The sequence below is a fragment of the Passer montanus genome, unplaced genomic scaffold, assembly GCF_014805655.1.
Source record: "Passer montanus isolate IOZ18808 unplaced genomic scaffold, ASM1480565v1 scaffold21, whole genome shotgun sequence".
Taxonomy (NCBI): Eukaryota; Metazoa; Chordata; class Aves; order Passeriformes; family Passeridae; genus Passer; species Passer montanus.
The window spans coordinates 1,254,907-1,274,063 of record NW_024366703.1 but is presented as its reverse complement, the minus strand read 5'-3'; the positions used below and the strand labels follow the sequence as shown (position 1 = coordinate 1,274,063).

Here is a 19,157-nt window from a genome sequence, read left to right as displayed (position 1 = left end):
ACTAAATTGCTCTTGCATTGTGCACCAGTTCTGAGCGTGTGGACAGCACTGTGGAGAAGAGTGGGATGGGGGAGTCCTGCAAGTTTTTGAGGTCTTTTAAGAAATTTGCAGTCAGTGCTTTTCACCTCTGGACCTAGGCATGAAGGATATTATCCCTGTGATTGATAGGACTAGAGAACACTGAGCAGTAGAACAAATATGAGCTTCAAGAAGCTGTTTTATCCTAAATCTGTGGTATCTGTCACATGGATGACTTCTTGCTTCTCTTGTCATGGCTGTTGAATTCCTTTTTTCTCACTCTTCACTGTGTAAGAATCATGACTGCTATTATGGAAACAGAGGTCAGAGCACAAGTTCATGCAAGAAACCTTAAAAAATTTAATTAGGGTGTGCTTTTTTAATCTTTTTACCCAGTGGTAGTTGTTCAGCTCACTTAATGCCTGTCTTCAGAATGGGATTCATTCTCCATTTCATTATATGGGTTAAAAACAGTGCCCCGTTGTGTTGGCTGCTGTACTTCAGAATTGCTCAGTGGTGGTTTTTGGCTGCTGGTCACATCTTGTGGTGGAGAATCTGTGAGCCAGGCTGTGTGCTAACAGGCTTCTGGTCTATCAAAATGCTGTATGTGTAGAATTCCTTGTAACAGAATATGGTGTTAACTTGAAATTATCTTCAAGAAACACCCATTTCTGTATCCTACTTACATGAGAAGTGGATGGCAGCAGTATCTTGTGTGCTGAAGACTTCTCAATGAGCTTTTCATTGTGGCATTGGCTTTTGATTTTTTAATAATACTATATTTTATTTTGTTTTAAGGATCTCTTTGGTGTGGGTCCTGCCAAGAAGCACCAGGAAAAGCCCCCAGAAGAGAAAGCAAAACAGTCAGGGCCTCTCAAGAAAGCCTCCAGCTTATTGTTCAGCAGTGATGAGGAGGTACTGAGGGGTGAGATTTGGTTGAAAGTGGTTACTGGGCTTTATATTGAGCAAAGTATAAAACTTTCGAGAAGGGAGCCACAGAGAAACTCAGCTGTGTCCACATGCCATACCTACCCCAATCCCTTGACTTTTTTGCAGCTAAGGAGGCTGATCCTTGATCCAAATTTTCTAGGTAATAGAAGTCATGTGGAAGAGAAAATCAGTATTTTCAATATAATTTATCGAAGGTTTGATAGCAAATGAAGACTGTTGCCAACAAATCTGACTTAAAAACACTAAAAGAGAAAATAAGTTTTTTCTTACTGCTTTAAATTCTGTAAAAAATGTTTAGCAGTTCTAGATAGATATGTAATGAGGTTTTCTTTGTTTTGAGGTGGGTTTCTTTTGTATGTGGTTTTGTTTATTGGAATTTTTATTTGCTTAAGTTTTGGTGGTTTTTTTCTTTGTTTGGCTGCTTTGCTTTTTTAAATCTAGGGATGGGAAAATGATACATAAATAATTAGGCGTCCCATAGAGCAACCCTCTTCTAGGGATGGGCTAGGTATTGTCCTCCATCTTAAATGAAAGCCAGAGACACTCAAGTAAATTAAAAACTTAAAAATTAAAAACTTGTCTGGAAAACACTGAATTAGCTCATATGAACAGGGTCCAGACTCTTTGTAGTCCTCCTACCTCTCAAAATTACTCTGTTGCATAGACTTTATTACTTGTCCTGTAATTGCTTGTTTACTAGACAACAGTAATATCTTTTGATACATTTTTAGCTTAATGTAGAATAAACCAAGTTCAAACTTGGTTTGCTTGTAGTCCCTTTCACAAGGAGGACAAAGAAAGGTGGGGAACTGGGGAAAACCACTTGAAATGCTGGGAATAGCAAAACAAACAAGGCAGAAGTATCTTGTCTAGTGTGTAGGCTTGAATAAATGGTAGATGTGGGAGGAGGTGGGTGCCTGGGGGAGAACTGCTGTGAAGGAAGTGCGTGCAGCATTGAGCACTCTAGTAAAGGTGTCTTGGGTGTATATGTGGTGGGGTTTTTCTCTTTTTTCTTGTGTTTTCCCATACATCAAACTTGATAACTATTTAAGTGACTTCAGTAAGGTTCTACTGAGTGCCCCTACTCTTGTGACACTGCAGTTGACACTGACCTCAGTTGTCAAGAGCAGCTGTAACAAAATGTGTGTACTGTATTTTGCTGGATTAATACTGTGTGCTAAAAGGTGACCAGGCCCTTTGCAAAGCCAGAGAAATGTCAGATTACAGTGGCTAAAATGCAGGCAGCTAAGTACACTAGTAGACAGATGAAAGGACTGCCAAGATGATGAAGTGTTCCTTATAAAGAAGATTGCAAAGTGGCTTTGACCAAGACAAACGAAAACTTGTTCCTTCTTTTTAAGGAACATTGGAATGTCTCCAAGCCAGCTAAACTTCCTTCTGAGGATGGCCAAAAAGAAGACCCTGCAAAACCAGCTAGCACTGTCAGTCAGGCTAAAGATGTGAAGACGACAAGCCTCTTTGAGGAAGAGGATGAGGAGGATTTATTTGCAATCACTAAAGAGAGGTGACAGTCCTGGGAGGGGAGTGGGAGGCATTTATTCAGAACAGCCCAGCAGCCCTTCCAAAACCAGACGGACCCGGGCATATTGCAAGTGTTGGTTCCTGGTAGTGTTGCTGAGGAGGAAGTAGGGTGTGTGAGTAGGAAGAGGCAGTGCTGGGCTCTTTGTGTCTGTGTCAGGTCATTCTCTTTGCCACCACTGAACTGCCCTTTCCATTTCTATGCCAGTGATATAAAATGCTCTTGGCCTTTTTTTATCTCCACTGCTGCAGAAAGCTTTGTAGACAAGAAAGTGTGTTAGAATTATTGGGACAGTGAGGAAGCCAAGTGCTGTATCTGGGAACACTTGCTGCAAGTGATGGTCCTAAATGATGTTTAAACAAATGCAGTGCATGGCCTGTTAATCTTCCACTTTCTTCCTTCTCTCACTGCAGCCAAAGAAAGCCACAGAAGCCATCATTGTTATTTGAAGATGATGATACTAATGGAGAATCATTCTTCAGCTCCCAATCAATGCTACTTCCTTCAGCTGCTAAGTCTGCAGTGGTAACTCCCCATTCTTTTAAAACTGACATGGAACCCTTAGTTATTTTGCAGTCTGTCTTCGTTGTTAGGTAGTGAATAGAAGTCTAACTCATTTTACACAGTGGTAACTCCAGCAAATTGGGAATGGAAACAGGGAAGACTGAACTCTTACATGTACACTCTTACTACAATTAGCCTAATAGAGACTTCAAAATTTTCTTGACCACTTAAAAAAAAAACCCTAAATTTGTTTGGTTTATGCTAAAAGCCCTTCCTAAGGATGTTCTGAAAGCTCTTGACCATTAAATAACACTAAAAGGAACAAACAGCTTACTGCTGACTCAGTAGCCAGTGTTAACCTTTCATGCTACCCTACCTGTGATGACTGAGATGTGTAAACAGGCTTCTTACAGGCCCTCCCTATGGTGTGCTCATGCCATCCTCTGTGTTACAGAGGAAGCTTGTAGCTTAGCCTATGATGTACTGCCTGTCTGGTTGTGCTTTGGAATTGAGAGGATGAGATGCAAGGGTTTAATAGAGCTGTATCTGTAGTGGGGATTCCTGTACATGTACTTCCTGGCACTCTTCAGCCAGATTCAAAAACTCATAATACTGGAAATTAAAAGTCACAAACCAGAATGTCCTATGGGAGGAAAACAGGAGAAATCAAGTATGTTGCCAGTGTCCTACACGTACTCTGCAGTAGGCAAACTGAGACTCTGCTATCCCACAGCAGCATACACTTTTTATATATAACCACTAATGCTGTGTTGCTAATATTCTCCTGATTTTGCAGGAGAAAGAAAAACCAGCACAAGCACCACCTACCTTTAATGAAGAAGAAAAGGAGGAAAAGGAAGATCTGCCAGATGGAACAGTGAAGTCTAAGCAGATAGAAGATGCATTGTGGTCTTCAGAAGAACCTGGAGCAGCTCCTGTGCCTCGAGGAACAGATGTTGCAGGGCAGCAAACAAAGGAAAAAGTGAGGGATTTTCTTACATTAATCTGAAGTTTGGTAAAAATTCAGTTAAAAAAAAACAACACATAATCAAATAGTGCTGCTCTGGCATGGAAATATTTTTCTGAATTGGAGGAAAGAGTTCCTCTGTCTCCACTTAGCAAAAGCACTTGTCAGTCTAACAGCAAATTGATTAAATGGCATTTAATAGTTGTTTCCTGACTGATGTCCTTGAGAGGGATTGGGGTTTTTTGGGAGGAAGGAGGTAGGCAGAATCTGTTTTGATTTTCCCTCCAGACTGGCTTAGGTAATCTTCATTTACATGAAAAAAAGCTTTCCCTTAAAACATAGCCTATATTAATACATAGATTTTTCTTCAAGCTCAGTAACTTTGTTTCACCATCACCATGTGTGATGATTTATAAAGTGATGAGTGTTATTATGGCCTTCAGGATTGTGAATTTCTGCTGGGCAATGCTGATACAGAGCAGTATTGATGAGTATTGAATATATTATAGCAGAGGTTTCAGCAGAACCGATCTTGGGCATAGTCTTACTCAGTGTTGAGGAATTACCAGCTGATGAATTTCCATTGTAGTTCTTACTCTTCCCACTTTTCCTGAGCACAGTTAAGGTTCTGGTAGTAGTGCTGTTCACTCTAAAGTATCCGAAGTGGTATGAGCTAGGTAACTCAGAGATAGTGGCAGAGCTGGTTGGTGCAGCCTTGTGGTGCGCATACAACCTGACAGAGATGAGGAGAAAACCTTACGCAGGAAGCTGCTTATCAATAGTGCCATGGGGAAGGGTACAGGAGGAAATATGTCTTCCTTTCAGAGCTGAAAGGTGTGTTCTTTTCTTTCAACTGTCTCTTGCTAACCTTCATATTAATATTCTGTCTGCTTGGGAAAAATTAGTTGAGTATGGTTGCCTGCTTGGTAATGATTGCAGAACTCTGACCACTGCTGGTATTTAACCAAGAAAGCTTAGCAGGGTTTTTGGGCAAACTTGAAATAAATAACAGGCTGATGTGTTACTTTCTTTTCCTTTGGTGGAGCCTTTTACAGTAATATCTTCAGAGCCAGCTGACAGTTCAGATCTGTTTGCAACATCACCACCAGCTCTGGTGAAAGATGTGAAAAGCCAAACTAAGAAAGTGTTAAGCTTGTTTGAGGAGGAAGAAGAGGAAAGACTGGAAGATGATGATGGCATGAAAAATGCACAAAAAGGAGTTGTTGTGGTGAGTGTAAGGATGTTCTTGATCACTGCAAAATGGTATTTTCATCTCTGCTTTTCTAGGCAAGGTTTTGTTTACATTTCTGTACAGATGTTTCAGTGCAGCTACTTGATTTTTGCTTTACAGAACTGACTCTTCAGTTAGTCCTCAAGGTCAAAGACACTAGGAAGTAAAAGGATGTGGAGTTTTAAGCCTTGTGGTTTATCTTTTTTTTTTTTTCTTTTACATTGTTATAGTTTGTTGCTTGGTATATACCTTCAGACTTAGGTTCAGCAATAATCTAGGAAGTAAAAGGATGTGGAGTTTTAAGCCTTGTGGTTTATCTTTTTTTTCCTTTTACATTGTTATAGTTTGCTGCTTGGTATATGCCTTCAGACTTAGGTTCAGCAATAATTATCTTAATCCTATGTTTACTTATTTTTTTCAAGTATGTGTGTTCATTTTTTAAAAAAGCTTCCAGCTACCATATTATTAGTCTGGATTTTCTGATATAGTGTGTACCATCACTTGGAATTTTCAACAGCAATATCCTTGAATCTGTGGCAATATTCTTGTTTCTACTTTATGCAAATGTACTGAATTTTCTTCTGTAAGTTTAAAGTAGTGTCAAAAGGTATACACTGTATACTACAGTGTACCACAAGGTTTTGTCATCTTAATGTGACCATGTCCATCACTTGGAATTTTCAACAGCAATATCCTTGAATCTGTGGCAATATTCTTGTTTCTACTTTATGCAAATGTACTGAATTTTCTTCTGTAAGTTTAAAGTAGTGTCAAAAGGTATACACTGTATATTACAGTGTACCACAAGGTTTAGTCATCTTAGTGTGACTATCCATGTAAAGTGAGCTGCCAATCCTAAAAGCTGTGTATACTTTACTCAGAAGCCCTTGGAACTTAATGAAATAGATGACTCTTGGAGGAAAATCACTCTTTAGAGCAGCTTCTGAGTTAAAATGGATTGTTAACTTGGGCCCTTATTTACCACTTGTGAATGAATACTGTGTTTGGTTTTTTGTGGGGAGCACACTGGGAGATGATTGAAAGAAGCCACATCTGTTGTATGAATTTAGAAAAATAGAAATCCATTCACATCTTTCCTTCAGAGTTCTCGTCTGTCAGAATATAGTAGTCACAAAGTGATTAAGGTGCTGAAATGCAAAAAAACAGAATGGTAATTTATGAACTTAACCTTTTTGATAGGCAAATCTGAAAGGTGCTACTACTTTTCTGGCTTATTTCAACTTACTTTGTGTTTTGTGGGTGGATGATTCTAGATGTGCATTAGGTTTTCACATATCTGGGCATAAACAGCAGTTCTAGTGCTCTAAAAATTTGACCTGGCTTTTGATACTAAATTAAAGCTGGTGCAGAGAGAGACTGAGAATGTAATAAAGAAATTACAGAAGTAAAAATCATAGGAGAGGATGTATGGATGAAAAATGGTGTACTGGAAATGAAATTTAAGCAGCCCTTTGGTGTTCCTGGAGACTTGAATAGCAATGGGTAGAATCAGGCTTTAGTCTTATGTGACCACTCTCGCTGCCTGCATTTTGTGTCTGGTGTCATGGTACTGGACATGCAGTCATGCTCTGAAGTGGCAGCCTTTAAGTTGTTTTAATAGAGACAGATGAGTGGTGAAACACAGATGGGGCCTTTACCTGGACATTTGAGTGGGGCCTTTGCCTTTGCACCTGGGTGCCTGCAATGACCATGATCATACACAGGCATTGTTTTTGGTGCTGGAGCTGATACTCATTACTTTGCCAAGTAATGGAGGACTTACAGAGGGATATGTGTAACTTCAGACTTCCCCCCAGCAGCAAATTAGAAAGTACAAGTTCTTGCCAAAGGCAGTATGTTCTGTTCTTCCATGTGGGTGTTTGCTTGCTTTCACAGGAGAAGAACAGGGAGTTTAGCAACAATAATAGCTTTACAGGCCTTTTGTTAAAAAAAAAATCTATTTTTTAATTCTTCTTTGAAAATGTTGCTTAGGAAGATGACCAAGAGATTCTTTTCATTTCACTACCATGTTCTGCATCCTTAGCTGAAACTTTTGAGGCATAAAAGTCTTACTGGAATATAAACCTTACTGTACAGTCATGATAACATACTGAAAACTTTTTGTTTTCCTCTTGAAGGAGGGTTTACAAGTAAATAGTAGCAGCTTGATCTTAGATCAGCAGACACAGATAATGTGCTGAATGTCTTCTCATTAAATTGAAATGTAAATACAAATATTTACATTGTAAGTTTTGCAAATTTGGTCAAAATAAAATATAACCAGCAGTTAAAGTTGTGTTTTTGTTACCAGTACAGGGCTGTAGTGCAGCCTCAGGGGAATTGTAAGCTGCCTTATCATGAGGCAAATAACTTCCTCACAGAGGGAGTTTCTCACTGTGTGGATCTTTCTCCTCTCCTTCCAGTCTTCTGAGAAAAGTACTGTGCCCAAAAGCACTGGGGTCTTTCAAGATGAAGAGCTTCTCTTCAGTCACAAACTTCAGAAGGACAATGACCCAGATGTTGACCTCTTTGCCAGTCCCAAGAAGTCAAAAGTGAGTCTAAAACCCTCCTCTGAACCTCCTGTTTCAAAATAGTCTTGGAAGTGTTCAGTGTACTGATGTTCCTTGTTTGGACACAGCTTAGAAATCACTGATTTCCAGGGAGGGCCAAATGCTAATGTCAGTTATATTCCTGGCATCATGGGCTAAAGAGATGTGCTTTGGGTCTGTGACACATCTTTTCTTTATCTTTTGTTTCTTTAGTCTGCAAAGCATATCCTGAAGCCATCACCTGGAGGAGGGCTTTTTGGGGATGATGATGAGGATGATCTCTTCAGTACTGCTAAAACAAACATTCCGGTACCTTTTCTCTACTGTCAATGGCTTAAATAAAAGAGATTGGAAAGAAGTGTAGGGAAGGGATTTTCTCCATTTGTATACCCACAAGAAATTAAGTGACTTTTGAAATCTTTTTGAGAGAACAGAGATGGTCATTGTGACCCTGAAGACATAGGGAGCAAACAGATGCCCTGGGTCTCCCAATGTTGGGATGAAGGAATTGGATTCTATTTATTTTTGTGTACACCTGGGACTGTCTGAGGTATAAGAGAGCACACCTGAGCAGAAATCAGAGTAGTAGAGTTTGTTTTGTTTAATTGCTTAACTTGCTAAAATTACTTCCCTGTGCTTTATGTATTACTGATGAGCTGTGCTCCAAGAGTTGTGTAAGTCAAGTTTCTGCAGGTTGGTTTGATCTCAGGCAATGGTGCAATGTCAAAATCCTCACGGTCACCCAATTGTTTTTAAAGGGTGAGTAGGTGCAGTAATGAACTAGGCTGTGTTACAGGTGGTCTGAGGTCAAAGCCCTAACACACATTTTAAACTGCTACTTTTAAACACAGTTATATTAATTAAATTGAAACTAACTTTTACTTTAGTCTGTATCCATGTCTATAGCTGGAAGTTAGGCTAGAAAACTGGCAATAATTCCTGAAAACAGTTTCTCTGAGGACTCTGGACAGAGTGGTCTTAAGTAATTGGGGTACTATATATGGAGCCTGGTTGCTTGAAAACATAAAAATGGCAGAGTTCCTTAGCTAGCGTTATGCTTTTATTTTCTCTGCTGTTTTGTTCATGAGGAAATATGTATGCATTTGAAAGTTTATTGAAACTCTCATTAGTAATTGTTAGCACCAAATACAACTATGCACAGCAGGATCAAAAAATGTAGCTAGTTTTCTGTTCAGTTAAAAGGAAGATTTTAAAGATTTTTGCTTGTGTTCTTTTGGGGTTTTGGGTTTGTTTTTTTTTGTTTTGTTTTGTTTTGTTTTTTTAATCTGCATACCATGCTTTTTACCCCATTCATGTTGACTTGTGCCCATAATGCTTTCAGAAAATGGCCGAGAAGAAAACTCCTCAGACCAGTGTTGGCCCTTCTTCAGTGAGCAGTAGCTTAGAAAATGCTTTAAGTGCCAAGCAAGATGAGACTCTGAAGGCAGCAACTACAGAGGCAAGTACTTAAATCCTGTGCCTTGAACAGCATGCAAAGAAAAAGGAGATGTATCATCCTGTTTTAAGTGTCTTGGAAAGATGAAAAATAATGCCTGGATTTACTGGCTGCCATGTGTAACCAAACTTCTCTGCTTATCAGCAGGTACACTGTTAGTAGCAAGAAGTTTAAGTGTTATTGATGTTTTATTCATTGTGCACACCCTTTAAAAAGTTAAATGGCAGTGAAGAGCTGCACCCTAGGTCCAGTTGTACTGAAAATGAGTTATTTCTTCTTCTCTGAAGTGCCAGTGTCTGTTGGGGTGAATGTGATCTTTAAAGGTAGCCTTTCTCAGAAAGGAGATCAGGCCATGCAGCACAAATCTGTGTCAGTTGAGATTTGTATCTTGGAGTCTTCATGGTGAGTAAACAAGACTCTTGTCCTTAATCTTGCAGAATCAAAGTCTCTGGGATAGGTGATCTGGAACAGAGTTCTGGGCTGTGTCTCACCTGAGTTGCTTGGTGGATTTTCATGTGTACAAGATTAGCTTTTTGTTGTAGGGAGTGGGAGTTGTTTTTTCTTCCCTGGGCTGAAGAACACAGAGCATGCCTAGGGCAAGTAATTAGCATGTCTTCCCTTTTTGTGAAGTGATCCTTGAAGTCTAGAGCCAGGCTCATCTCCCTGGTTTTTGCACCTACTGACAGCCTGCTATAGAATGGTTTCAGGCTGTCTGAAGTTAAGCTAAACACCACATGCAATTAAGTAGAGAACAATCTCCTCAGATACTAGGATTCCTCTGTCATGCTCTCAAGCCCTTCCAGCTAGTGTCGTCACTCTCGCAAACTCTGTTACTTCAGCCTAGCTGAAAGAGCTCTGACTGCCCAGTCATACCAACTGCAGTATTACCTAGCTCACAGAACCATGCAGAGAACAAGTCCTGGGAAGTGCACCATAGCTGATTTGATTCATTCCTTGAGTCCTAGAATTGACCCAAGTGTCCAGACCAAATAGCTTCTCTTGCTCTTTTAGTCTAGTCTTCTTTCTAGCACTACTGGCCTAGGGGTTTTTTTCAGAGCAACACTCACTTCTCTGAAGCTGTTTTTCTTGAAGTCTGAGTGGAACAATTTTCAAGTTCTCTTGGCTTCCATGTGGGCTTCATTGAAGTCTGTAGCCCTGTTACAGCCAGTCACAAAGAGAAAAGTTAAATCATTGCCTGGCAATATGGCTTCAGAGGATTTTAGGGGACAGAATAAGTAAGGAGAGAGAAGGCAGCTGTCCTAGCGGTGGCAGTGACCTGGAGAAGATGAATGTTGTTCAGGTACTGTGGCAAATTATAATGTTGGGTAGAAGGACAGGTGAATGAAATGTGGTCATGAAGATGGGGCCATGGCATGTGGGAAACTGAAACTGAAAACTTAGTGACTATAGCTCTAATGGTAGAATGTGATGATAACAAGATATCTTCAGAAGAAATTGGTAAGCAATTAGCTGCTTTGTATACATGTATTGAAATGAAAACTATGGTCTGGTTGATAACAACTTGTCAACTTGTTTAATCCAATGTAATTTTGTGCAGAAATCTACAGGTCCTGTTCCCATTAAAACCAAAGAGCCTTCATCTCGGATTGGAAAGCTACAAGTAATTAACTTTACTGGCACTTTAACTTTCAAAAAAATAAAAAAAAAAGAAAATCTTCCTTGCCTCACTGATAGCTTTCCCTGAACCAAAATCTTATTGCTTCCTTACCTTATTCTTGCAACATTATTTTTTTTCAGATGGCATATTTTTGATTGCTTTTTCTGTATTGCATGTTTAATATTATTTCCTCCTTCTGTTTCAGTCCTGACTCTAAGCAGCACTATTTACTCATGTTGGGGGGGCAGAGGGTGGGCTCCTCTTTGAACTGCTGTTGTTCTTACCACTATTAAGTATGTTTAGAGACTCTTAGGGAAGACTATGGTTATTGTCCCTCTTCTGACACAAATCGACTAATAACTGTCTATATCACAGTACCATTCAAAGTCAGAACCATTGTCTCCTCAGACAGAATATTGAGCTGCGTAGGTGTTTGGTCTGGCATAACCTGACCCTGCTGTTCCTGAAGCTCTTACACAGAATAATAGTGTTGACCACTCCACAGTTTTAGTGAGACAGAGCTTGTGGGAGACACAGAAGTTCTTAGGCCTGAGAAAAGCCAGATACTTTAGAAGTAAAACTTGAATACTGAGATACTCTAGTTCTTGCTGCTTCTCTGGGGCCATGCCTGCTCTGGAGCAGTAGTAATGTGATCTCTTTTTGTGTGTATGTTTTTGTTGTCTCTGTTTTGTAGGCTAGCTTAGCTATTAACCCTTCAGCCTTACTACCTGGTGCAATGCCTAAGGTCTCCAATGTCAAGTCCCCCTTACCAGTGCTGGACACTCCATTACATGAGCCCAAGGAGGTGCAGAACAGCGAAGCCTTCTCTGCTGCAGGAAGCAATGAAGAGCAGGGTGTCAGCTTTGATCAGCCCATGCAAGCAGACACCTTGCACAGTGCCAATAAGGTAACCTTGGTATTTAGGTTAAGAGGAAAGGGGATTAAAAACACAGTCTGTCCTCATGCAGGAGTTTGTTTTGGTATGCAAGTTCTGCTAACAGTGGGGGTTATCTGAATCTAACTGGGAGTATGAAAATCTAATCCCCTCTCACTTCTGTGGATCACTGAAGAGAAAGTCTAGCTTAGCATCTATACTTGGCTTATGCATATACCTGGTGCCTTTTAAAGTACATGTGTACCTTTTCCAAATACTGGATTTCCCTATTGGCTGAAGGTATGTTAGCATAACATCTTGTCCTATCCCAAGAGACACCAACCTAAAAAAAAATTAAAAAGACATCTTGCTAGGCTAAGTATAAAACAGGTTACAGGCAGCTGCTTTGACAAGCTATCCAGAACACATCACTGCTGGAGGTTGACCTTTACCTCTTCTGTGGATAAAAATGTCATGCTGTCCTAAACTGTAACTCTCAATTCTTTTTCAAAGAAATGTTTGTTTTCACACAAAGGAAAACAAAAAGAAGTGTTACAGCTTTTGAGGTGGCAAATCTCTGCCTCCTGACTCACTTGTTTTTCACTCACACTTTCTGCTTTATGGACTGCAAAAGGCATATTCTACTTAAAGACTTAGTGGTTCTTTAAAAAAATTCAAGTGTCAGCCATGTAGTTAAGATTTCATCTAGGTGCCTGTGATTTTATAAGTTTGTGGGGTTTCCTGAGAGCAGCAGTTTAAGATAGAGTTAAAGTTAAGATTTTAAGTTACCTTCTTCTAATGCTGATGAGGCTGTTCATTACTAGATGAGTAACAGAGATGACTTGGTAAGATGCAGCAGCCACCAACAACCCTGGCTGTCATGACCCCTTAATGACAGATGGGTTTGAAGCTTGTATATCAGCCTGGTGGATTACTGTGGAGGCATAGTTGTTTCCAATAGCAGCGTGTTCCAACAGACAAAGCTCTCTATTGTGATACTTTTAAATAGATAGGTCTGCAAAGAATAGACTGCCTGTAGCTGCATATTATCAACCTTGAATGCTCATTTTAGTGTAGTAATGATGCATTTTTTTTACAGAAGTAATCTGAGAAGAAGCATCTTGGTAACTATACAGTGAATGCTTTTTGTGGCTCAGGTTAGGTGCTGTAATTTTGGCATATCATTGCTTCTTCAACCTTTTGAGTGTAAATATATCCAGTCAAATGCACTTTTTTTTTCAACGGCTGGAACAAAGCAACCTGCCCAGCATTCTGCCTGCCCTTTCAATTGCATGAAGCAATTAACAAAAGGGAAGAAGAGGTTGTAGTGATCCATTTCCTATCCATGTGAAGACTCCTGTCCATGTGGGATAGGAGAGAGGCTGTAATGGAAACTTGCAGGAGGCTTCCTTAAAAGCAGCAATTAACTGCAATAGGCTATACATAAAATGAAATTGTGTGGAAAATACAATTAGTCATGGTTTGAACTGCACTGTAAAAGCCCCTAGATTAGCAAGATAACAGGCTGACTAAGGTATTACCTAAAGCTAAGGGGCTAGAGTGGCCTGCTGACCTGTTGTGACTATTTGCGAGTGCTGTTGCTTTTGTACACCGGTTCCACCTCTGTGGAATGACTAAGGGCAGCAAATCAGAAATTCTGGGTTATATTTCTAAATCTTTCTCCAAACTACCCCAAGCTTGAATGTCCTGTGGGGCTTTTTCCTTATGTATGACCCTGCTTTGCTTTTCCTCCTTCCTTGCAGACCAGGATCAGGGCTCCAGGGAAGCGCAGACCCCCTAGCAGAATGGCGCGCCGTCTGGCTGCCCAAGAGGCTGAAGCGAACGAGGAGGTGGACGCTACTAAAGGGTCACAATTCTCTCTACCAAAACAGATGTCAGCAGTAGAGGACATAAAGGAGCCTCTTGCTGCTGAAGCAGAATCCAAGGAAAATGGCTTTCTCTCTAGTTTGTCGCTACCAGCTCACAGCACTGTTTCTTCTGCTGGGACAAACAAACTCCTTCCTCCAGAATCCACAGAAAATGGGGATGATCTGTTTGAATCTGAAGACCTTTTTGCAAGCAGCTCAACATCCAGGCCAGCTGCACAATCAAAGTTGAAGGAGGGAATGCCAGACAGTATGGCTAACAGACCCATAAAGGGCAGGGAGAAGAAGCCTGATCTGGGTGATCAGGACAGCACTGATCTCTTCCAACCTGTACAACAAAAATCTTCAATAAAAAGCAGCCCTATACCTTTCTTGGAAGAAGAGGAGGATTCTCTCTTCACCTCTCAAAAAACTGGAAAAAAGGAGTTAAAATCTGCTGTCCACCAAGCAGTTGACCCTACTGCCCAAGATATCTTTGAGGTAATGGCTGAACCTGCCACATTGTGTTTTTTCCCCAGGTCCATATGTAGACCCTTCTAATTTAGAGTTAATGGAGGCTGCTGAACAGGATGGGGTGTGCAGGATAAGGGAGTGAAATAAACTCTCAATCCTGCTCCACTGCTGGGATATAAAAATACTTTCTTTGGTTGTTCATCCCCTAACTAGCAGTAGTAGTTTAAAAGGTGAAGCCTTAACACAGAGCTGGTATGCACTGAACATGCTGTGACAACATATCTTTCTCAGAATAATAAGGTATTTGGTTCTTATTGTCTGTTCAATTCCCATCAACTAAATAACACTTTAAAAAAAGGAATAAAATTGGTGGGCTGGACACTTGATACAGGCCTCTGTGTGCTGTACTTGACCTGTGTACAATCCACTACTAAGGCACTTCTGCCAATCCCCCCTGAGGAAAAGGGTCTCAGACTTCTTGCTAGGTAGGTTGGCAAGACCTCTCAGATTGCTGAGTTCAGCCTTGGTTTGATAAGCCCAGGAAACCCAAGTCTTCTAAACATCTCAGCTGCTGTATACAGATAATTTGACTATTCTCTTGAAGTGTGTTGTGGATTGATAAGATCTTTCTCTCTTTTTCTCCAAGGATGATATATTTGCTACTGAGGCAATTAAGCCAATGACCAAAATGAAAGAGAAAATGCCAGAGACAAACCTGTTTGATGATAACATTGATATTTTTGCGGATCTAACTGCAAAACCAAAAGAAAAGAAGACCAAGAAGAAGGTGGAACAAAAATCCATATTTGATGATGATATGGGTACGTGCATGTATAAGCAAAATCTTGCTGCTAGTCTTGTACTCATGTCCTGAGTTGGATTCATCTAAGATGTTTTAGAACCTTCTTTTACTTTTCAGCTTCTCTGAAATCTCTGGTCATCTTTGGATTTTAGCCTTGGATGAGAACTTTCTAGATTTGTAGAATTAGGATGACATTAAAGTAGTTTAGGAGAGAGTAAAAAATTATTCTAAGAGAAAGTTTCATTCCTGTAGGGAATTACTCCAGAAAAGTTTCGAAGAGACTCATCTCAGGTTGTTACGGCTCTGAGATTCCATATTTCAATTTGCACAGCTTTTGTATTGTACTTTGAGATGAGTCACTGATACGAACAAGCTAGCATCTCTGTCCATCCCACCTTCACTATTGTCTTGACTATCTTGGAGCCCATAAGCTTTTTTTTACATTCCTGTTCAGTGGTACAGCCATAGGTATGCAGCTCCTTAGTGCCCTTGGAGCTCCAGAACACCCACAGGAGTGCAGGGAGATGCCTGAAGATGAGGATGTTCTGCAGTAGAGTTGTGGAACTGGCACATGACTACGTTTCACTAAGGGCTGGCTGAAGTGATCGTGGTAGCACTTTTACAGAGCTGTACCTTACTGTCTTAGGAAACCTTTCTGCTGCAAATGAAACAGTAAATTTCAGCTGCAGTTTGAGGGTGGTGAAGGCTGCAGGCTGTTTTCTTTCATCCTACCACACCTTTCAGTCACTAGAGTCCTTAATCACCTTATAGCTGATGTCACCTCTGCCTGTCTTCAAAATGGTCACTGAGCTTTCTTGCACTCTGAAAAATACTGTTTTCCCTGGGCAAAATTTTTGTAATCTTTAAGCCTCTTTATAAAAAATGGAAGTGATACCTCCATTGCTTATGGCAGTATCTGTACTCCCCCTCTGCTGTAAAGCTAATCCATGTAATAGCTTCTTGCTTTGGAGTGATGCCAGTAGGGGATTACTCTGTTTTGCTGCCTTTCTAAAGTGCTCTTGTGCTGAAATGTGGTCCTGGATTATTCCTGTGTAATCCCTGTGATCAGCACAGTAGCAGACACATGCTGAATTGGAAGTAGTGAGAAGAGACAGGGAAACCCATTTTGATAGACCACATTGTGCTTGGCCTGGGCTCAAGGTTAGGTTACATGCTGAAGATTGAAATACTAGTTTTTATACTCTGGACTAGTAATTCACAGAATATTCTGAGTTGGAAGAGACCCACAAGGAACATCAAGTCTGACTCTTAGATGAATGGCCCATACAGGGATCAAACCCACAACCTTGGTGTTATTAGAGCCATGCTCTGACCAGCTAGACACAGTGGCTATATTAACCTCTATAAAACACCCATCTTTTCTTCATAGGGATTCAAGACCAGTTATGTGCTATTTATACTGGTCTTGTGACTCACTAGTGATCCTCATATCTAAGGCTTGTAATTTTTTGGTTTTATACTCCAACTGCATAATCTGAGTATCCCAAATTTCTTGGTTTAGAGTGCGAGATACACTGTTGTGTGCACTCAGGAAACCTCATGGTAGCCCCTCAGCATGTGTAAGGTAGCAGCTTCATCACTTTCATGAGCAGAGTCCTAAACACAAGCAGTTCTAGCCACAGCAAGACTCTGAGCTCTGCAGCTGACACCCAGCTATCTGTGTTGGATGATTTAATTTCTATGTTTTGTTGTCCTCTGCCTTAAAGGCAGTGTGATATTTTTCCACTTTGTGATCCTAGTTATTCACAACAGATATGCTTGTATTGAGGAAGGTGGTGGAAGACCTTGATTCAAGACTGTAGACAGACTTTTTGAATATTCATCAGGACAGTGTTATAGCTGTCTGCCTCCTTGCATCATAGCAATGGTCTGTTCTCAGGGGATTTATATTATGTTCTTCAGATTAGACTCATGGCTAGTGAATACCACCACAGTAGATGCTAGCAACTACGATCTTTTCCTCTTTGGATTTTCTTTAGCAACAACCTCACAGCTCTTGGATCTCTCAGGTTCCTCAGACATTAATATTCTAGATAGGAGGGATGTTATCTGGCACTTGCACGATAGAATTTATTGTGGAGCTTTAATTTATTAGTACTTTACAAATGCTTATGAGAGACCGAACATTTTATAAAGTACAAGTATTATGCTGTCTACTAAGAAGAAAAAAAAAATCTTAACAGCTAACAGCTCCCACATATGTCCTTACAAATGCATCCAGAATTGCAAGTAGCAGGAAAGCATTTGTTTATCACAGAATGTCCTTGGCAGTCTCTGCTGTGTGATGGACTCTCTTGTGTACAATGTTGCTTCTGTTTAGTAGTCACTTCTCATTAAAATCTATTTTTTGTTTCCCTCTTTAGATGATATCTTCTCTAGCAGCCAAGTCAAGATACCTACTCCTAAAACCAGATCTTCCCAAGCAGCCTCAGAACCAAAATCTGAAAGCAAGATCCTGAGCACATTTGATGACCCGCTGAATGCCTTTGGAGGCCAGTAGTCAATGGGATGTGTTGCAGAGAAGCAGCCTTCCTTAGCCCTGGCCAGTACTAATACTCTGGATTCTCTAATTCAGTAAAACTGGAATGAGATGAACATGGATATTTAAATGAGATTACCCATTTAAAATGGTTAGTATTCTCTTGTGCTAGTCTAATTCTGCTAAATTATATATTTTTTAAAAAATACAGTAACCTCCTGCTATGATGTTTCCATGGTGCCGAGATGAATACAGCCTGTGCAATACCTGCAATGAAGTAACCTATTCTATAAAGTATAGTTTGTTTTATTGAACAGATCTATAGATAAAATAATTGATAAATAGTAAATGGAATCTGTTAAACTTGATCTGTCTGCAGGTCTTACTTTCCTCTTTACTTCTTGCTTAGAACGTGTGCATCATGACTTGAAAGCCACCAAAACCATTCCTGTGCTTTGTCTGGGTCAGCTGCCACCTGCTGAGCTAATGTGAGGGTAAGGCTGGGTTCAGTACCAGGTACAGCTTCTCTTACGGAGTGAAGCAGTTAGCAAATCTCAGAGCAGGACTTGACACCACCTCTCATGAGGTATTTCATTTAGGCAGCTAATGTGGGCTATAAAAATAACGACAGTTAGTGGTTTTCTGCCAGGGACAGTGTGTTACAAATGAGCACCGAGCAGTCCGTGAAGACAGCAGAAACCTAACAGTGTCTTCTGTTCAAGTTGTAGGCCTTTAAATCAGATTTTTCACCTGCATGGAGCTGCCAGAATCTTGCAAAAATAACAGTTTTCACAAAGTCCATCTGTACAGAGCACATTTGGTCACTTCTAGGCTGACAAGCCTATGCACATACTTCATAGAAAGACTCTTCTGTGCCCAAAGGCCTGCTTTCCCTTCTCCATAACACAGTGTAAGCTGTATACAGGAGGTTGCTACTCTGGAATCCCTCCAGCTGTGGAATGTATTTGGTCTAACTTTGCTTTCTGTATTTTCTAGATTCCTTTCTGAAACAGATGCCATTAACCATACTTGATACCCAGTGGTAGACACTTGCTCTCCTGCACGCATACAAGCTGAGCAAATGCTACATGCAGGAGGATCAAATGTTTATCTTATTGTACAAGTGACTGCCTGCAATTCTGACTAGATTCACTGCATTTATGATAGTGGCTACTTTATCTCAGACTGTTAAGACTGTTCTGCTGCGAATTCAAAGCATGTGCTCAGAGCACTTCTTTGAGATCAACTCCCACTTGCACTGCAGTCCTCATTCTGAGACATCTGCTTCAGTCTCTTGTTTCTCAAGTTGGATTTCCTTTATCAGGCACAGTAAATACTACAGCTGAAAGATCTAGTGCTAATGAGGGTGAAGCAGAAGGAAAGGTTGGAAGGGATAAAGGAGAAACATGATGTATTGATCTGCACCATAGGTGGGCCTAGCAATGATTCATGTTAAGTGGGGGGGTAAGCTGAGAGTAGCAGCTTGAAAAAGAGTGTGGGGGTTATTTGCAAATGGCTGTCTGCAGTGAAAGCACTTGAACTTTATTTATAGGCATTACATCTGCTGCATATGCCTCATACGTGATTGGGACTGCTTCTTTACTCCTTTCTTCTGTGCTTAGAAGGGCTTCAAAGATACGATGACGAAGAATACGATGGTGAATTCTTCTGTTTCTTTTCTGCATCTTTCTTCTTGGCCCTTCACATTAATAACTTCTGTTAACATTGAAAAGAGGGCTGTTCCCAAGCTAAGAACCTTGAGGGCTAAAAGCTCTTGGAGTAGGAAAAAAAAAGCTCCTGCCTTGGTG

At 40.4% G+C, this 19,157-nt stretch overlaps 1 protein-coding gene across 6 annotated transcripts in view; it reads left to right on the top strand.

Annotated features, from left to right (window-relative positions):
- The window catches only part of LOC120502011 (WASH complex subunit 2A-like), a 33,948-nt gene extending 16,231 nt beyond the window's left edge, over positions 1-17,717 (top strand). For 4 of the 6 annotated variants that reach the window (XM_039708998.1, XM_039709002.1, XM_039709000.1 and 1 more), the window contains 13 exons: positions 817-933; positions 2,331-2,494; positions 2,923-3,034; positions 3,810-3,995; positions 5,020-5,208; positions 7,635-7,763; positions 7,974-8,069; positions 9,103-9,219; positions 10,775-10,837; positions 11,529-11,741; positions 13,472-14,074; positions 14,694-14,868; positions 17,234-17,717. In XM_039708998.1, coding sequence (XP_039564932.1) covers positions 817-933; positions 2,331-2,494; positions 2,923-3,034; positions 3,810-3,995; positions 5,020-5,208; positions 7,635-7,763; positions 7,974-8,069; positions 9,103-9,219; positions 10,775-10,837; positions 11,529-11,741; positions 13,472-14,074; positions 14,694-14,868; positions 17,234-17,370 — 2,301 coding nt within the window. In that variant the 3' untranslated portion in view covers positions 17,371-17,717. The remainder of the gene's footprint in view (positions 1-816; positions 934-2,330; positions 2,495-2,922; positions 3,035-3,809; positions 3,996-5,019; positions 5,209-7,634; positions 7,764-7,973; positions 8,070-9,102; positions 9,220-10,774; positions 10,838-11,528; positions 11,742-13,471; positions 14,075-14,693; positions 14,869-17,233) is intronic. The other 2 variants (XM_039708999.1, XM_039709001.1) reach the window with 2 other exon arrangements.
- The last annotated feature ends 1,440 nt before the right edge of the window (positions 17,718-19,157 follow it).